The sequence below is a fragment of the Stereum hirsutum genome (genome assembly GCF_000264905.1).
Source record: "Stereum hirsutum FP-91666 SS1 unplaced genomic scaffold STEHIscaffold_16, whole genome shotgun sequence".
NCBI classification, from domain to species: Eukaryota; Fungi; Basidiomycota; class Agaricomycetes; order Russulales; family Stereaceae; genus Stereum; species Stereum hirsutum.
Window position 1 is genome coordinate 439,587 of NW_006763146.1, and position 17,639 is coordinate 457,225.

The 17,639-nt window shown below is 51.6% G+C and overlaps 5 protein-coding genes across 5 annotated transcripts; 3 read left to right on the forward strand and 2 right to left on the reverse strand.

The window, feature by feature from the left end:
- Nucleotides 1-3,865: 3,865 nt before the first annotated feature.
- Nucleotides 3,866-5,937, forward strand: STEHIDRAFT_171535 (uncharacterized protein; the record flags this gene model as incomplete). The annotated part of the gene is made up of 7 exons (XM_007308806.1): nt 3,866-4,080; nt 4,156-4,854; nt 4,923-5,153; nt 5,231-5,312; nt 5,371-5,460; nt 5,550-5,806; nt 5,861-5,937. The coding sequence occupies 6 exons, from the start codon at nt 3,866-3,868 to the stop codon at nt 5,790-5,792; spliced, it is 1,560 nt and encodes a 519-aa protein (XP_007308868.1). The 3' UTR covers nt 5,793-5,806; nt 5,861-5,937.
- A 1,363-nt stretch (nt 5,938-7,300) lies between these two features.
- Nucleotides 7,301-10,383, forward strand: STEHIDRAFT_171536 (uncharacterized protein). Its single transcript, XM_007308807.1, has 2 exons — nt 7,301-7,430; nt 7,492-10,383. The coding sequence occupies exons 1-2, from the start codon at nt 7,421-7,423 to the stop codon at nt 9,846-9,848; spliced, it is 2,367 nt and encodes a 788-aa protein (XP_007308869.1). The 5' UTR covers nt 7,301-7,420; the 3' UTR covers nt 9,849-10,383.
- Nucleotides 10,384-11,191: 808 nt separating this feature from the next.
- Nucleotides 11,192-12,591, reverse strand: STEHIDRAFT_161254 (NAD-P-binding protein; the record flags this gene model as incomplete). The annotated part of the gene is made up of 6 exons (XM_007308808.1): nt 11,192-11,410; nt 11,485-11,710; nt 11,781-11,880; nt 11,956-12,169; nt 12,257-12,488; nt 12,548-12,591. 6 exons carry the CDS (start codon nt 12,589-12,591, stop codon nt 11,192-11,194), a joined length of 1,035 nt encoding a protein of 344 aa, XP_007308870.1.
- A 1,113-nt stretch (nt 12,592-13,704) lies between these two features.
- Nucleotides 13,705-15,121, reverse strand: STEHIDRAFT_85218 (uncharacterized protein). Its single transcript, XM_007308809.1, has 4 exons — nt 14,767-15,121; nt 14,572-14,676; nt 13,963-14,466; nt 13,705-13,892 (listed from the first exon to the last, which is right to left on the reverse strand). Exons 1-4 carry the CDS (start codon nt 14,818-14,820, stop codon nt 13,836-13,838), a joined length of 720 nt encoding a protein of 239 aa, XP_007308871.1. The 5' UTR covers nt 14,821-15,121; the 3' UTR covers nt 13,705-13,835.
- Nucleotides 15,122-15,602: 481 nt separating this feature from the next.
- Nucleotides 15,603-16,689, forward strand: STEHIDRAFT_66011 (uncharacterized protein; the record flags this gene model as incomplete). Its single annotated transcript, XM_007308714.1, has 5 exons — nt 15,603-15,738; nt 15,817-15,966; nt 16,032-16,134; nt 16,203-16,443; nt 16,504-16,689. The coding sequence occupies 5 exons, from the start codon at nt 15,603-15,605 to the stop codon at nt 16,687-16,689; spliced, it is 816 nt and encodes a 271-aa protein (XP_007308776.1).
- Between the last annotated feature and the right edge of the window lie 950 nt (nt 16,690-17,639).

A 17,639-nucleotide genomic window follows, 5' to 3' on the forward strand; every position in this document is an offset into this window, starting at 1 on the left:
GCTCTTGCTTTCTTCTTTTCGCTCTTGCTTTCTTCTTTTCACTTTCGCTTTCATCATTACTATCACTACGGTGACACTCTTGGGCCGTCTCCATCTTCGTCTCTGTATGCTTGTCTCAAGTCTTCAGCTTGAGTCCCTCCCCTGGTAGGGCGTCGACCTTGCCGTGGTCCAGGGGCTCAGTACCTCCTCGGAGGGAAGCCAACAGACGCTCGAAAGGTGCGTTTCCTTCTACTCAGTATGTCGCTGATTTCTTCTGGATTCTCCTGCAGGAATCACGGGTGATGTCCGACACGAAACTCATAGATGCCCACAAGTATTGATCTGTGAGTATTCCCTTTCGATTCGCGCATGCCAGTAACTACGCTGACTTCCTCCTCAGTTCTCCTGCAGCTGTGTGATTGCGTGAACGTGAGAGACTGGCGTTGACCTGCCTTCAACAGCAGCGCCCTCGGCACAACCTCGACACCGGGCCCCAAGAGCTTCAAGACCGGTCCCCTGGTAGAGCGTCGACCTTGTCGTGGTCCAGGGGCTCTAGTACCTCTTCGGAGGGAAGCCAACAGACGCTCGTGTGGTAGGTATGCTAACCTGTGAGTTCCTCCCCAATCTCGTTCCCCTATAGCTTTGACTGACGTTCTGTGTAGTTTTATTTCAGGGCGGTGCGTGGCAGTAAGCTCAAGACGATCGACGCCCTGACCCTCAACACTCGGGAATGATGACGAGTCTGGTCGACGACTCCAATCAAGCACGACACATCAACACCGGCGGTGATCTCTGGGGCGCCTTGGGCTGGGTCTTGGCTGGTCTCTGGGTCTCAGGTGTGTTGGGTCTCTTCATTTACTGGGTCTTTTCGTCTGCTGGGTATCTTCGTCTGATTGGCCTCCTCATTCGCTAGGTCTTGTGGGCTTGCTGTCTAGGCTGCTGGGTCTCGTGGGCTTTCTCTCTAGGTCTCTGGGCTGAGGCTGGGCTGGCTAGGGCTAGGCGACATCGACCTCGACCTTACGACCGAGCTCAAGCACGACATCGACATCGCTCACGACCGGGCTCAAGCACGACTTCGACCTCGCTCACGACCGAGCTCAAGCACGATATCGACATCGCTCACGACCGAGATCAAGCACGACATCGACACCGAGCTCCAACGAGCTTCAAGACCGGTCCCCTGGGATAGCGTCGACCTTGTCGTGGTCCAGGGGCTCAGTACCTCTTCGGAGGGAAGCCAACAGACGCTCGGAAGGTACGTTTCTCTCCTTATGCTATGTCACTGATTTGGTTTAGATTCTCTTCCAGGCGTTTCGGGCTGTGGTGAGTTTTCTACTCTCGTTCACTCATATAGTTTATTGATATATCGCGCTTAGGTTTCTATATAGGTGTGTGAGTGTGAGTAAGTAAGACCGACGCTCTGCAACAGCAACGTCCTCGCCAGCCTCAACATCATCTCAAGATACGATTCACCTCAACAGCCTCAAGATCCCCTTGACAGAGCGTTGACCTTGTCGCGGTCAGGGGGCTTAGTACCTCCTCGGAGGGAAGCCAACAGACGCTCGTAAGGTGCGTCTCTCTCCTTGTATTATTCCACTTATTTCCTGTAGATTCTCTTACAGGCGTGCGGTTGTGGTGAGTCTTCTACTCTCGGTCTTCTATACATTTCACTGACGTTCCGAACTTAGTTTTCTTCATAGGTGAGTGCGTATGAGTGTGATTTAAGGTAGGCCTGAGTCAAGGTAGGTGCGTGAGTGAGTCTGAATGTAAGTAACGGTAGGTCTGAGTATTGAACGGTAGGTCTTTTTCTAGGCGTGAGTGTGAGTGAGTCAAGGTAGGTCTGTGTTCCTTCCGACGCTCTGCTTGCGAAAGCAGCATCGTCCTTCCCCTTGGAAGAGCGTCGACCTTGCCGTGGTCAGGGGGCTCAGTACCTCCTCGGAGGGAAGCTAACAGACGCTCGCAAGGTGCGTCTTTTTTCCTTATATTATGTCGCTGATTTGTTTTAGATCATGTTACAGGATTCGAGTGTGGTTCTGGTGAGTCTCCTAATTCCGTTTAACTATATCTTTTATTGATGTTCCGTGTCTAGTTTTCTTTAAAGGTGCGTGAGTGTGAGTGTGAGTGTGAGTGTGAGTATAGGTAGGTGCGTGAGTGAGTGTGAGTGAGTAAAGGTGGGTGCGGTGCTCTGCTTGCGAAAGCAGCATCGTCCTTCCCCTTGGCAGAGCGTCGACCTTGTCGTGGTCAAGGGGCTTAGTACCTCTTCGGAGGGAAGCTAACAGACGCTCATAAGGTACGTCTCCTGATCCTACTTCTGTCACTATTTTTCTCTTACAGGAGTGGTTTCCAGCACGAAACTCATAGATGCCCGCGAGGAACACGATCGATCTGTGAGTATTCCCTTTCGATTCGCCCATGCCAGTGACCACGCTGACACCATCCTCAGTTTTTCTACAGCTGTGTGACTGTGTGAACGTAAGAGACCGGCGTCGACCTGCCTTCAACAGCAGCGCCCTCGACAAAACCTCGACACCGGGCCCCAAGAGCTTCAAGACCGGTCCCCTGGGATAGCTTCGACCTTGTCGTGGTCCAGTGGCTCTAGTACCTCCTCTGAGGGAAGCCAACTGACGCAGGGGTGGTAGGTATACCAACCGGTCAGTTCTTCTTCTATTCTCGTTCATCCATACCTTCAACCGACGTTCTGTGCTTAATTTTCTTCATAGGCCGTGTGTGGGTGTTCGTCAGCTCAAGACGATCGACGCCCTGATATTCAACACTCGGGCACGACGACGAGTCCGGTCGATGACTCCATTCAAGCACGACATCAACGGACGGTGGTCTCTGGGGTATCTTGGGCTGGGTATCCTGGATCTCTTGGTCACTGGGTCTGCTCTCTCTCTGGGTCTCTTCTTCTGCTAGCCCTCGCCGTCTTGTTTTCTAGGTTTCTGGGTCTCGAGAGCTGGGTCTCTAGGTTACTGGGCTGTGGCTGGGGTGGCTAGGGCTAGGCGACATCGACGTCGACCTCACGAACGAGCTCAAGCACCACATCGACATCGAACTCACGAACGAGATCAAGCACGACTTCGACACCGGGCTCCAAGTGCTTCAAGACCGGTCCCCTGGGGAAGCGTCGACCTTGTCGTGGTATAGGGGCTCTAGTACCTCAGGGTCTGATCCTCTGAGGGAAGCCAACAGACGCTACTAAGTAACAGGTGAGTGGCCTCGCGTTTGGGTTCCGCATATTTGTATTTCTGACCAACTCGAAAAATCTAGCCTATTATTCAAGGTCACAAAGCATGTTGCAACGTTTACTTGCCCAGATCCAGATGTAGTTCCGGCGAAGCGAACGGATGAGCAGTTGTTTGAGTTGTTAATGTTTCCTGAGGGGCAGCAGTATCTAGGTCATATACTTATGTCCGCCCTTGTAATCGAGCGTATGCGTTCGGCTTAGAGTAATAAAATTACTTCAGTTCCTTTGTAACCGATTGCTGTACTCCAACCGTTGAGGTCAACTGCAGGTATACTTATCATCCTCGGCCGCAATGTGGCGCTGCCACCAACATGTCGCCACACCTCCAGAGTGAATTTCAATTTAGGTAAACTCGTCTTGGCGCATTGTTCTTGGGTTGATGGAGTTCACGCTCATAGCCTCAAAGCAGATTTAAGTGTCTCAGCCGACAAGCAAAAACCACACGGTCTCATCACACAGTTGACTCATAATGCACAGCATACATCATTGTTACTGCTTTAATCAGCCTCAATATCGTCGCCATCACCACAACCAACGGGTCATTTAATACATAGATTTGCTCGCATTCGGACGACCAAACCTCTGCTCTTGCTTTTTCCCGCTCTGGATATCTTTCTACTTTCTGACGGAACTAGGAGGATGCGCCGCCTTCTAGCCTCGCGCAACTCAGGTGCAGTACTTCCGGGCACGAGCCAGGCTTCAAGTTCCACTGCCAACGACGCGAACGACAGCAGTGACTCAAGGGAAGGTGCTGCTAGGCCGTTCTCTGCATGGCCTACAGCAGATCATATCATAGGAGCTAGCGATGACTCGGACAATGTGACTCTTGCATCGTTTTCGACCGCCCCACCCAGGTACGTTCAGTTCACAAGATTCAGACTGGAATAACATGCTGACATGCGGAACAATGGGGATACTACAACGTCCAGCTATACGTCTGTTCAATGGACTCCTGACGATCCACATGAGAACGATGACTTGACCCAATTGTCGGCCTCACCACGACCACTCAACCTTCCACCACCCCGTACCACCACTCCTTCTCCTCGTCCCACTCTCCGTCAACAAGGCTCCGGATCCACCAGCTCAAGCAATGACAGCCGAACTACCACAAGGAACGATATTGGAACGTTGTCTTCGACCTACGCCATTATGGAAAGTGATCTTCAAGTCCCGAACGGATCCACGTCCGGCTCAGCATCACGAGCCCCGAGCTATCGCCCGTCCGCTACTGAGAACAGTCAATCGGGTCTATACTCTAGGAGTAGAGGCGGTAGTAGTGTGGATTTGAACGGTGGTGGTGCAAATACTGGTGGTGCGAGTTCAACGAGTTTGGCTGTTCCGGGACCAACAAGTCACGGCAGAAGTCGGAGCAGTAGTCATGTCGAGTCTTTGAGAAGCGAGGCTGGCGAAGGTTCGAGTCCGAGGGAGAGCGGGAACCGAAGTACGGGTGGAGTGGTGGGGTTGAGGGCCCTGGTCCCTTCGACCTCGGAGGTCGTATTGGCTTGGACGCCTCCCAGGAGCAGCAGTGATCCTCCGGAGAACCGTGGCGAGACGAGTACTCTTCATGGAGGAGGAACGGCGGACGCATTGCCGGATTATTCGATAACAGGCGCCAGGCTACCTACGTACGTCCCTTTCGCCCTCACGCACCACTCCACCGCAACCATACTAATATTCAGATCTAACATCACAGATACAGGCCCCCGATTCCAACCTCCCCCAGAACCTTCACATTTTCACCCTTCTCAGCCTCTCCTTCCTCTCCAACACCAAACGCGATGCTAGTATTGCCGTCTGCTGACTCGCAGGAAACAAGACCGCTGTATCATATCTCGGTGAGCCAGAACTGTTGGGCCCCGATGTCGTTTATCACGACCGTAAGGAGGGGAGGAAGGGTAGATGGGGATTTCGTCGGGGACTTCGAGTACGTTTATCCTTTATATTGCCCAATCGTGCAAGGGGGGTTGAGGAGTGATGTGCTGAGCGTATGATGTTGTGCAGGATGGGCGTCACGGCGCGGATGAGCACGGTTTGCATAGGGGAAACGCAGACTTTTGTATCGAAAGCGCTTAAAGGCCGCAGTGTGCGTTCCACCTTTACTTGCCTTTTACTAGGCGGACTGACAGTGTTCGCCTTTGAAGTCTCCGTGGAAGTGGGAGTTCGAAGACACAAAACTCCAATGGATATTACTTCCAAAGAATCAAAACCGAGAGTCCCGCAAAAAAGACGAGGTACTCATCTTCGTTCCTCTCGCATCATCTCTTTCTCTCGAGTATACACCGCTCATCCACATCCAAATCCATATGCTATTTAAATGCAGCACCTCAAATGTTTTCTCGTCGACTCCGCCCGCACCCCATCCATCCACCTCGCAAACTTCACCCGTCATGAACTCAATTCTCTACGAAACCGTCGGAAGGACGAACAAGCCAGCGAGCTACATGTACTTCCGGATGCGATGCGGGATTGGCAGGTCTCTGAGACTGGAGAGGAGTTCAGTAAGACGGTGGATCATATTGTGATGAGTGTGTTGATTATGGAGAGGATAAGATTTACCGCGTAGGTAGCGGGTTCGATGTGAGTGTCTATCTCATCGTTGAGTCGTTGATCATGTGGTAATTTTTTTTTCAGTAGTATTTATTCTTAGTGTCGTACTCCTATGAAAAAACCAAGATCGCGGACGACTTGGTGTGCCAATATGCGAGCTATACAGGCCACCATACAGAGAGCGTCAAGTCATCACACTGCACGGACTTTCGCACTTGTAGAACCATATCACGTTGATTTCCGCTCTTTTAGGGAAGACTGGCCATGGCTCATTTCTGTTACGGACGACATCACGATACAATCGACGACTTTCTCCGACGCCACATAGACGCCTTATCTCATTCCTCTACACACAGAAGACACAGCGCATGACTCACTCAGCCCCGTCACGAGTTCTTCGACCTCTATAGCAGCACCCATACTATCGCGAGTTTGCACAGCATCCTGACCCCGGAATTGAAGAGACGAAACTGACGTGCAGCTTCTAAATCGTCTCAGGCCTAATTCGCTCGGTATGTAGGTCTTGGGATGCAAGCAGCCTAGGAGACGGCCTCACTAACTCCCTTGTATGACAAGGATATCAGAGACTAGCAATTCCCTGTCTGTTTCCACGACTAGCCCGTCAGCGGTGCACAGATAGTGACCTTGTTTCAGCGTTTGTTCCGAGGCTTACTATATTTAGTGTTCTCAAACTCGAGGAATGATGCGTCGATGCGTCGATGGAATGGAAGGGAAGTTCAAGCGCGGAAGCTTCAAAGATCCAAGTCCAGACAGGTCCAGATATCCCGAGTTCATTCTAGGTGGCGGACCGAACAGTTTGGAAGTGGACCACGCATGGATGCAGCAAGCAGATGTACATACAGTACATGTTGCGCACATCTCATACTGCAAAAGACAACAAAGTTGAAAACATGTGTTGTGCCTCCTTACTCGTCCATGATGTTGGCGGCGCCATGCGGCCATACAAATGGATCGACAAAGTACATGAAGAAGCGTGTGGCGAAGCGGCGCCACCCATCGCTCGCAGGTATTGAAGGTCCTTCCGGGCGTAGGGAGTGATATATTTCTGTCTCGATGGAGAAACTGATCGAGAAAGATGAATCCCTGCACTCTAGCTGTAGTAACAAGCCATGCAGTCGGACAGTAGTAGCGGCGTGAGGGCGGAACAGAGAACGAAACTGCAGACCCGCTATAGGTGTGTTTGCCGTTACTTCTCTCCACAATGTTGAGCCACGCAAAAAGTAGAGGATCACACCTGTTCAGATGACATCGCGGTCCTCATTGCTTTTGTTTGGGGCGTAGGACCGTGGCGGAGGCAAACAATAGTCGGGTGGCGGCGGATGCCGCGTGGGAAAACACAGCCGACGCGCCATCCGAAAAAGGCAGGCGTTGTGGTCGGCTATTGTGTGCTGTCCATTGTTCCCTCTTTTGTTCGTGGCGAACAATGTTCTGGGCGCACAATAATTGTGGACAGGCGCGGGCCATAATAAAGGTAGGTGCGCCGGGTATGTCCTTCTTTCGCTTTTCCATCTTCTCTTCCTTCTGTCTGCACTTACACTGGATCGTCTCTTTCTGACCGCCTCTTTCACGAGCATCCACACGAATTCGAACATATATAGCATAGAACTTACGAACGCATACCCAATGTCCTCTCGTGCGTTTTTTTCCTCTATCTATCATGTACTGATTGTTGAATCCATCTTCGATGTTTTCAGTATTCTCATCGCTCAAACGCCAGCCCGTTTTGCGCTCTCGCACACCCAACACTGTATCACCACCCAAACCAACTGTATCTTCACGCTCTATCTTCTCTTCGAAGTCAAGAAGACATACGCCGACTCTCCCAGATCTGACCGAAGAAGATGAAGATACACGCTCACCTCTCCCATCTCCATCTATCGCATCCTCTTCGACGATCCACTTATCGCCGACCAGCACACCACGCACCTCGAGGAGTATGAAGCGATTGAGCAAGTACGGCAAGGCCGACTTCCAAATCCCAGAAGGCGACGATGGCGTATTCACTGCTCCGCGCCCTGCACCCAGTCCACCCAAGCCCAAACAGGAGGAAGGAGGCATCATCTATGTCTCGCCTCTACTTTCACCTGTCTCCCTCAGCGACTTCGAGTTCGACGAGACCGCGCCCTCGACTACTTCTCCCGTTCTCCCATCGTCACCCTACGCGTCTCCCCCACGCACGCCCACAACCTCCGAACGTCCTCGTCCTGCGATCGTTGCGCGTTCGCCAACGGAGTCGGTGTCGAGTGTTGGTCTGAATGGTTCGAGTTCTTCGGAGGGTGAATGGGGTTACATGCCGAGGACACCGACCAGCTCGGATGATGAGAGGTTTCCGATGGAGTTCTATGTTGGAACAGATAGCCCTGTGATCGTTCCCAGGAGGGCCTCCATTCATCCTCTAGTCATCAACAAGTCATCTCCCCCACTTCCTGTCGCACTTGCCTCGGTGCCCGAATATTCGCAGGAGTCGGAAGCAGACGATGAAATGGATGATATCCTTGACGCTTATGAGTTCACGATTCCCGAGTCTTCTATGCCTTCACCCCCTCTCCAACCAGAATCTGTGGAAGAAGATGAGGCTGAGGACTCCGACTCCGACGACGAATCCTACATCTCCGACGATGGCCTCTTCTACGCCCTTGCTCACTCCGGTTATGACCTCACCACGTCTGCGACCTCATCTTCGATCTTCACTCGCCCAGACTCCCTCCCTCCGACTCCCCGTCGGACGTCACTTGGACCTGCTCGCCGCTCATCCATCCCCTCCCTCCGCCGTCGCCGTTCCTCCCTCCAATCCATCCGCGCCACTTGCAAACCCGTTCCCAGCTCACAATTGGACCCTACCTTCCCTCGACGCCGGTCCTCCCTCCGCTCAAGTTTGCCCCCGAAACCAACTCGCGTCCCGCCTCCTGTCCCTTCTTTCCCTTCCACCCTTCCATCACCAGCGCTCGTTCGTCGCGATTCTCCCAACTCGCTCAGGAACAAGAAGAGTTTGAGTATCATCGTTCCTCGTCGCGGGTCGCATGATTCTACTGCCTCGGATGTTACGTGTACGGAGGGTTCGAGGCCACCGCCTAAGGAGAGCTTACCGGACGATGTCTTCGAGCTCCTCGACGATGCCTCTGGGTGGGTGTGCGACCGTTCTCCGTCTTCTCCATCGCCTTCGCAGACCACCGACGCATCCATGACTGAAGAGTCTGAGGTCCCGAAGACCCCGACATCCAGTTCCGACGAAGGCCATAGCGGTGGTGGAAGAAGGGAGCGCCAGGGATCTTTTGGACTCCCTGTACCTAGCAGCTCGCCCCTGGCTCTCAATTTTCTGCAGGTCGATGCCGCCTTATCGCACCCGTTTACGCCCGCAATCACCCTCGCGCCCGCCCCTTCTCCCACTTCTTCAGCCTCACCTCCGTCCTCGCCGATCACACATTCACCCCTCAACCTCCCGTACTTCCTCCGCGATTCCTACCTCGATCGTTCACCCTCCAACACTTCCGACTCTTTCGACCACGACGACGAGGAAGACACGAACTGGGATATCACTAACGATCGGGTCCTCCGTTCGCGTTGGTCGTCGTCCACGCTGTCCACCGTGGTGGGACGGAAAGAAGAGGGATCGATGTCAGCGTTGTTGAAGTCTCATTTCACGTTCGGAAAGCGTGGAAGGTCGTCCGCGTCGGCTAATAAGGTGCAGGTGAGGGAGAAAGCCTCGCCGGAGAAGAAGGTCCCCATCCCGACCATCCAGTCGCCGAAGAAGAGCGCTACACCGGATGTGTCGTTCAACACCTCATCTTCGCCTTCGCCTTCGCCTTCACCGACTTCAGCGTTCTTCGCGCCGTTCTTGTCGCCTTCGTCGCATGTTGCGAAGAGGAGTAGCGATATTCCGGGAAGAGCGCAGAAGAGGATGGGAATGGCGGGGATGGGGATGGGACTGGGTATGGGGAGGAAGAGTATGGATAGTGTGCTTTCAAAAGCGAGCAGTGAATCATCTGCGAGCGAGGAGGAGAGTAGGTTGAGGAGGAAGCCGATCCCGTTTGAAATGCTTACGAGGCAGTAGGTTTGTGGTTCAGGTGAGTTAGGTACGAGCACTGGATGGCTCCATACTCTCACTAGTATGCCGGTATTAGTAAATGTCTTTGTTCACTTCGGCAGCTTGCTGCGTTTTCTTGCTTTTTGGTTTGACGATAATCGCATTATATCACACATATCCAGGACACGTTTTCTCGTTTATAGCCTATCCCCCTCGTCTTCTCAGTTTCTGTCTCCATCATGACCTCACAATCGAAACGACCCACTGTAGCTCTATCCTGCTCCCTCTTTGTTGTTTCTCTCCCCACCTTGCATATGCTCGAATATAACACTCCTTACATACCACTTTAATCGCTCCCTTGCTGTATACTCTTCACGCTCATTTCTCTCTAGTATGGCTGGTACCTTCACACAATCCCATCTCACCCCCCACTCATGTTGCATCTGCTTTGTATCTAGAAACTGCTTTATTTACCTCACACTCTGTGTCTACTGTCCTGTGGTTCGATCGATTCGGATCGTCCCCTCTTTTATCCTGTAGCCTAGCGTTTTATCGTAGCTGTTCTTGTTTATACCTGGTGACAAGAATCGATGTTTTTTACAGTAACGTTGTCGGATCATGGTCAAACTTGAACCTACACTCGAAGTTGGGCTTTGTGAGCTCAACGCAACTCGACATGAACTTGGGGATTGTGGCGCGCCTCATCTCGTGTGGCGTTCCGAGATATCGGACAATGCCGGGTTTGTCAGCATTCAATTTTACGCCGCTTTTTTGTCTCCGACTTCGTGTCAACCTCGAGCGACGAGGAGTCGCAGCCTTTCTTTCCTTGGACATGCTTGCCTATGCCTGCACTTTTCGTGAGGATCGTCTAGTCTAACTACTGAAATAGTGCGTGTTCTTTATCTCTTCGGTCTTCGATGTGTGAACCACGAGTTACACTGCGGCCACTTGCACCTTGTGTTCCGAGCCTGTGGTGGGGCCAACCTGAGGCTCATCATGGATGCAAAGGCATAACAGTAAATCCACCGCCAAGAACAGAATACATCGTGGAATGCATTGGACGATCCGTCTCTTGCAATACCCTGTGAGGTGTTCTCTGAGTTCATCCCGACGCAGAGCCACGTCAGTCTATTGAGTGCCAGGCTATGCGTCAGGCCAGTCCTGAACTTCGGTTTAGCTCCTAGTGTACACTTGTTATACAAGGCGAAGTTCTCGAAAAGTTCTCTTCTATGGCCGCAGGCGGATTTTTCGACGCTAGAACGTATCACCTTGATCCGCAATGAGAACAGTCGTCCGTAATCGCGTTCCCTATTCGTATGCAAGCTCATCATCATAATCGTACAACGCTCGTAAATCTATACCATGGGGTATCAAGCCCCAAGCTCCTTCTCCAGCTCCAGCAGCTTTGCAATCGTATCCTTGATCACGACCTCGAAAGGCGTGGACTGTACGCCCAAATCCTCATCCGTCTTCTTCACATCCGTCTTGAAATGATCTCCTGTCTTCAAAGTGGAGATGTCGACCTCGGGGAGTTTGTCCTTCAGCTGAGGGAAGTGCTTGGCCGCGATATCGACTATCTGTTCATTTTTCTGTGCGGATGATTGAGTAACGTCATTCCACATCTGAACGAACCGATGCATCCGGAAAGGAGGAAGAGACATACATAGTAGCCCTCGATGAAGAGATACCTTTGCCCCTTCGCCACGTCCAGCTCCGCGGCCTTCACGTGCGCAATCCCCAGTTTCCTGACGTCGGTGTAGACGGGAAAGATCGTCGGTGGAATGCCATCCGCTTTCCAGGTGCCACCGATAGCTTGGTAGATTATTGCCATGGAGGTGTTGATTGTCGATATAGACGAGACCTTCTGCGAAGGCGGACCAAACACCATGCTGACGGTGACAAAATAAGGAATTTTAGATCGTTTGTTTTGCTGATGCGGTCGAGCAGAAAAAGGCATACGCAGGGCAAAGACTCGTCCCGGACCAGGAAGGCTTCTCGGTCTTGATGAAGTCCCAGAATATGTGCTCCGCAAGACTCTTCGATGCTGAGTAGACATAGCCTGCCACAATTCAACGACGCGCAAGCATGAGCGACCATGTATAACGCTGTTATCACCGCTGAGCGAGATTCGTACCTGTGATGGGCGATTGTTTGGCATCCTCGTAGCTGGCGGGATTCCAGTCATCCGCAGTGAACGTCTTCCCAATTGCGGGGAGAGTCAACGGGTCGTTGGCAGCAGCAAATGATGATGTAAGAACAAAGCGTTTGATCCTGGGCTCTAGTTTGGTCGCCGCAAGGATGTTCTTAGTGCCGTTGATGGCAGGAATAAGCATTTCCTTCTCATTATCCTATGCCACAGGCGAATGCCAAATAAAATTATTCAACATAACCCTCCATACCCCTTGATGATCCAAAGATATAGTCGAGATACTCACCTTGAATGTAAACGTGTAGGGCGAGGCTACATGTGCGATGGCATCGCATCCCTTCACAGCTTCGTCGAAAGCGCCGTCGACCACGATGTCCTCGACGATAACGTATTCACATTGGTCTATGTATTGGGGGTACAAGGCAATCCATGCATCTGCCTTAGCCTTGGAACGGACGGTTCCTTTGACCCTCCATCCGGCCCGGAGGAAAGCAAGAGCGACATCGGTACCAATGTATCTGCGAAGTTCTCCAAAGTCAGAATGTGGAGCGCAGTCAAGAAGGAATACTATGTTCACCCAGTGACACCAGTGACGAGAACGGTTCCTTTACTGTTTGACATGCTGGCTATTGGGAAGACGAGAAGGTTGAAAAATCTGGATAGTGCGGTTGTGCATCTGCTGCTAACGCGTTGTCTTATAACTTACCTGATGGATGGTTAGCGCCATGCTTGACAAGACAGAGCTACTTGGGTGATCCCTGGTGATGTGGTCTCCAAATCCGTCGGTCTGACTCATAGGTAGCTCATAAGATGTGAAATCACTGAGATGAGGCTAAGTGTCGAACGGAGCCCGGGTATCCCCTTCAGCTATTACAGCAGAACAAGCATTGTTCTACAAGGAGCATAGCTCGTCCCTCGGAAGGACAGTGATCAGACCGGACGAAGTCGAGTCAGGAAAGATATCTGAACCAGAGCGGGGAACAACTGAGCAACACGACTCGGCTCAAGAACATGACTGCGAAGAAATAGTCATGACGAACTACTTTTGCCCTGGCCCAGCGGTGTCCGTGTTTGTCTTTTGTCTTCTGTTTTGTAGTGATTATATGAGCGTGAAAATGCACATATTTTTTCCAGAATCAGCGAGGACCACCGCAACGGCGATACGACGGATATACATACTAGTGGGGTTGCGCCAGCATAGAACGGCGCAGCGCTGGTGTTGTTGATTCTTGATCCATGACGAACGCCGGCGCATACTTATTTAAAGTATTGATAATTTGAGTTAGTGTTGAGCCCATGAGGAGGCCTTTGAAGATGTGAGGTGGCGCCCTTGAGACTTAGATATAGGCTGAGTAGAGTCATGCAGAGGTTTCAAAGTAATGTTTGTCCGTAGTGCGACTGGTCAGCGGTCAAGTCGCGGTTGCTTGCCAAGATGCGTTAGTGACGTCACCAAAAATCCATTTAGGAAGGCGACGCCTTCCGATCCTAACAGGAGCAAACATCTTCCGCGGGTGGCCCTAGCCGTCCAAGGACGCTGTGGCACCTCCGCATGTTCGAATCGAACCAGCAAGATAACACACCAGAGTATGATGTAGAGCATGCTTTACCGCTCCGCCAGAACTATCGTAGATGTGGCGCCTGCATAGACGTAGGACCCTCCAGATGCTCCAGAGCGAAGCATGATAATTGACACGGGTAGCCTGTATGCTTATGCTCGCTTTCAGCGATGATGAGGCGAGGCTGTGCATCAGAATAAGGACGATTTGGAGATCCCAACGCGACAATGCAAGACAAAGCAGTTACTTATTCATACAGGAAACTCGACAACGTCCTAAGGAGTGCACTGAGGCTGAGAGTGAGCGCGATTACAAGTCAGACTTCGCCCTTCCGATCCTAGCTAACATGGTCTCGCTGATATCGTTCTACAGGGACATCGAATATGCATCAGTACCACCGCATCACAGCGAACAAATAACGAAGGAGCCCACTCACGGTATAGAAGGTCTTCCAGCTCTCCCTCTGGGTCGCATCCTTGAAATACTTCTGCAATCTCGCAAACTTCGCGTCCTCAAACAACTGCGAATACACCTTCTTTCCCTCCGCGGCTTGATATTTCCCAACCCCGGTCCTCAACAACAACTCCGTCCTGCCCAAGAATGGCAAAAAGGCCGCATCCGCGATCGTGAACTGATTCCCACCAAGCGCGAGACCTTCCTTCGGCAACAAGTCCTGTACGGCTTGGAAACCTGCGAGGAGACCCTCGGGAGAGTCACCGCGCATGACGAAGGCTGCGAAGCCGGGGACATATTTGTTCGAGACGGTGTCGACGAAGAAACGAGCCTGGGCACGTTGGACGGGGTCGGAGGGGAGAAGACCGGACTTGGGGGCGAGATCCGCGACGAACTCGACGAGGATGAGGGACTCGGCGAGTTTGACGGATTCTGGGGAAGGGTTCTCAGGAGATGTGGGCGGGCCTCCGTAGGCGACGGCTGGGACCTGATCAGACCGATATAGCGTGGGGTGCGGCACGAGCAGAGAATTGTGAGCGAGACGCAGTAAATGATACAATACAAGTGAAGGGACAGGGGTAGAGAGGCGTACCTTGGATGCGGGGTTGATCTTAGGGGCAAACCACTCGGGCTTGTTTTGCAAATCAATGAAGTACTTGGTCACATCGATGCCAGCCTCCGCAAACGCGAGCTCGACCTATATTCCACACGTCCCGCAACCACCCCGTTGGGATCATCCATTAATTAGTTTTCTGCCCATAAGGCGAAAACGAAACACTGTACGTACACGTTGCGCATATGGGCAGACCTTTGCGGTATAGAGGGTGATGGGAACAGCCATTGTCGTAGTTTTTGAGTCGTGCTATGTAGTAGAGACTGTGAATGGGGATGTGTGTCTGAGTAAGAGCTCTGGGAATCGCAAGGCCTTTATATACACTGTAGCACGCCATGGGACATTCTGATTTGTCCTCCATCCTAGGTGCTTTATCAGCTGTACTTTTCTCACGTAAACCTCCGTTCACACATCGGAGGTTTACTGAGCAAGTTGAGCTAGACCCTGAGTCGAAGGCTTCTGAGCACGAAGGTAAGTAGGTCGAAGGAAACACGGATTTCTGACCAGGACTGTGACAAGTGATGGTGCTGGAAGGATACGGAGCGCGCAAGGCGATGGGGGGAAACATTAGCTTGTTTGTGGCGCAAACCCTAACCTAGGCGTTTTCGGACTTTTCCGGATAATATACGAATTCCCAGTGGCGTGGCATCGCACTTCAGGCTGCGCCGTCTCAAATATCTAGTGGCAACGATTACCTGCACCTTGTAATACTTGGGTGACCCCATACCGGAGTCTTTCATCCGACATTACACTGGATCACTTCAAGAGCAGTATTGAACTGCTTATAAGGATGCTAAAAGACGCTAAAGGTGGTCGAATTTACATCGATGCTCAGGACTTGAACGATGAACCTATGTAGCATGAAACGACCTGCTTTCGCTTCTTTTGCTCACGTGCTGTACTCTTTTTGTTCTCGATCGGGTCTCACGGCAGGATAGACCAGTATAATGACCAGACAATAATCGCCACCCGCCGCAGGCTCTCTTGACCTGTACCACCATCACTCCAACATGAGACGAGAGACGTACCGTCTCGCCCTACCTGATAGCCTAGGAGGTCATCTCTGCGCTGCTAACAGGTATACAGACGGAAGCGAGAACTCCCCTGATACGTTCACGCTGATTTTTGCACACTGTTCGAGTGCTCGTAAGTGATGACAACTTCATGCTTGCTTGGTCTTGAAAAGTCGGCACATCGCTAACTTCTTGTGTTCGCCATATTCAGACAAGGAACAGTTTGAACCGACCATCGAGAAGCTTTTCGACCTCAAATCCTCCGCTTTTATTATTCGTGAAGCCTGGGCATTGGATTGTCAAAGCCATGGAGAGTCCTCGTTACTAAACGAAGAGAAGTTGCGCGATGGGTCAGCTATCAGTAAGCCCTCGAGTATTCCCCCAAGCGAGTCGGATGTGCTGAATGAGATTCTATGCACGCTTTAGCCCTACAGGACTATGGAAACCTGCTTCACTTTTTCTCGCAGTCCCAACATGTGTCTGGTCACCGCTTGATCGCTGTCGGTCATTCCGCCAGTACTTCTGCTTGGTGCGCCCCCATTATTCTCCCCTTCCATTTTTCTCGCGAAGTTGTCAGTTCTAATATACTCAGTATAGGTGTCTTGCCTCTACGCGCTTTACAGGACACTTACCCTTTGTAGCTTTCGTCTTCATTGAACCGGTCATGCTTCCGCCACCCATTTCACCCAACGATCCCCGTATCAGAATGGGCATAAACAACGTCAAGGGAGTGTTATCGCGTAAAAACAGATGGGACGATATGAACGATCTGGAGAAGTGGCTAGGGAATCGATATCCGTGGAAGATTTGGGATAGACGTGTCCTCGAGATTTATCTAGTATGTTTCATCGTCCACATCTTCCGCATGTCCCCGTGTTGACGGGTTACCAAATGACAGAAACACGGATTCAAGCTCATAAACGATGAAGACGGCTCACAATATGTGACTTCGCGCATCACGAAGAAAAACGAGGCGAAGTTCTACGAACACGAGGAGCATTTCATCGCTGGTGCAGAGGTACACAAAACCTGTGCTCTAGTGCCTGTCCATTGTGTGTTCGGCGAACGACCGGAGATGGTGTAAGTCTCGACTCTACCTCAGTACATCGCTGACTCTGTTTTCTGGTGACGCCGATCACTAAAATCCGCCTGGTATCAAGGTCGCTAGATTCAAGGGCTTCACTGTGCGACATATCGAAAGGAAGAACGATGGCCTCCGTGTCAATCATACCGAAGGCTGGGCATCTGGTGCGTTCCCTCGTAAACGTTGACGTGTTGTCCGCCATCTTATGCCTTACTGTTTTTGTTCCTGCAGGCTGTCCAGGAGAACCCGGAAGGCGTCGCTGCAGCGATCTTCAATGTTCTTGATAAATGTAAGCCTGCCGAAAAGGCTAGACTCTGAACTGCCTATGATGGAAACAAGGCTTCTGGATACTGTACGTTCATTGCAATCTTGTGACCAGAGACTGTTTTGCATTGTGTTATTCATTCCTGCGAGCGAATCCAGCAACTTGCGCAAGGAAGGAAGCACAGCGCCGGATCCAGTTTTCTGTACGGGCAGAAATGAAAACAATCTTGTTCTGCACGCTCAGAACTCGTGCGGACAAAGGCGGTATGTGTTCTGTGACAGCAGAATGTAATCGTGATTCATTTCTGCGTTGGCAGAAAAGAGGATCCTTCGCTGTGAAGGAAGGAAGTAGTATAAGTATTCGGGACTCGGATACAATAGGTGCCCACTGTGTGCGAGAAGGGCTGGTTATAGGAAAAAAAGAGATAATTTGTGCTATACGCTCCAATAAACTTTTATTCGATGAGTTGACGTTCTGCTCTCTGTGCCCATATCATATGCTTGTGATTTCACTTCAGGCCCCGTGGAGCCGACGCATGGGAAACGGGCGGTGCCGGTTTGCGAGCGTGAATTGTATGCAGACATCGGAGTCATTACTCACATCGACCCTCGCCTCCTCTTACCTCTCATATCGTGTTCGTGCGCTACTTCAACCCGACCTTCTGACTTACCCTAGAGTTTAACTT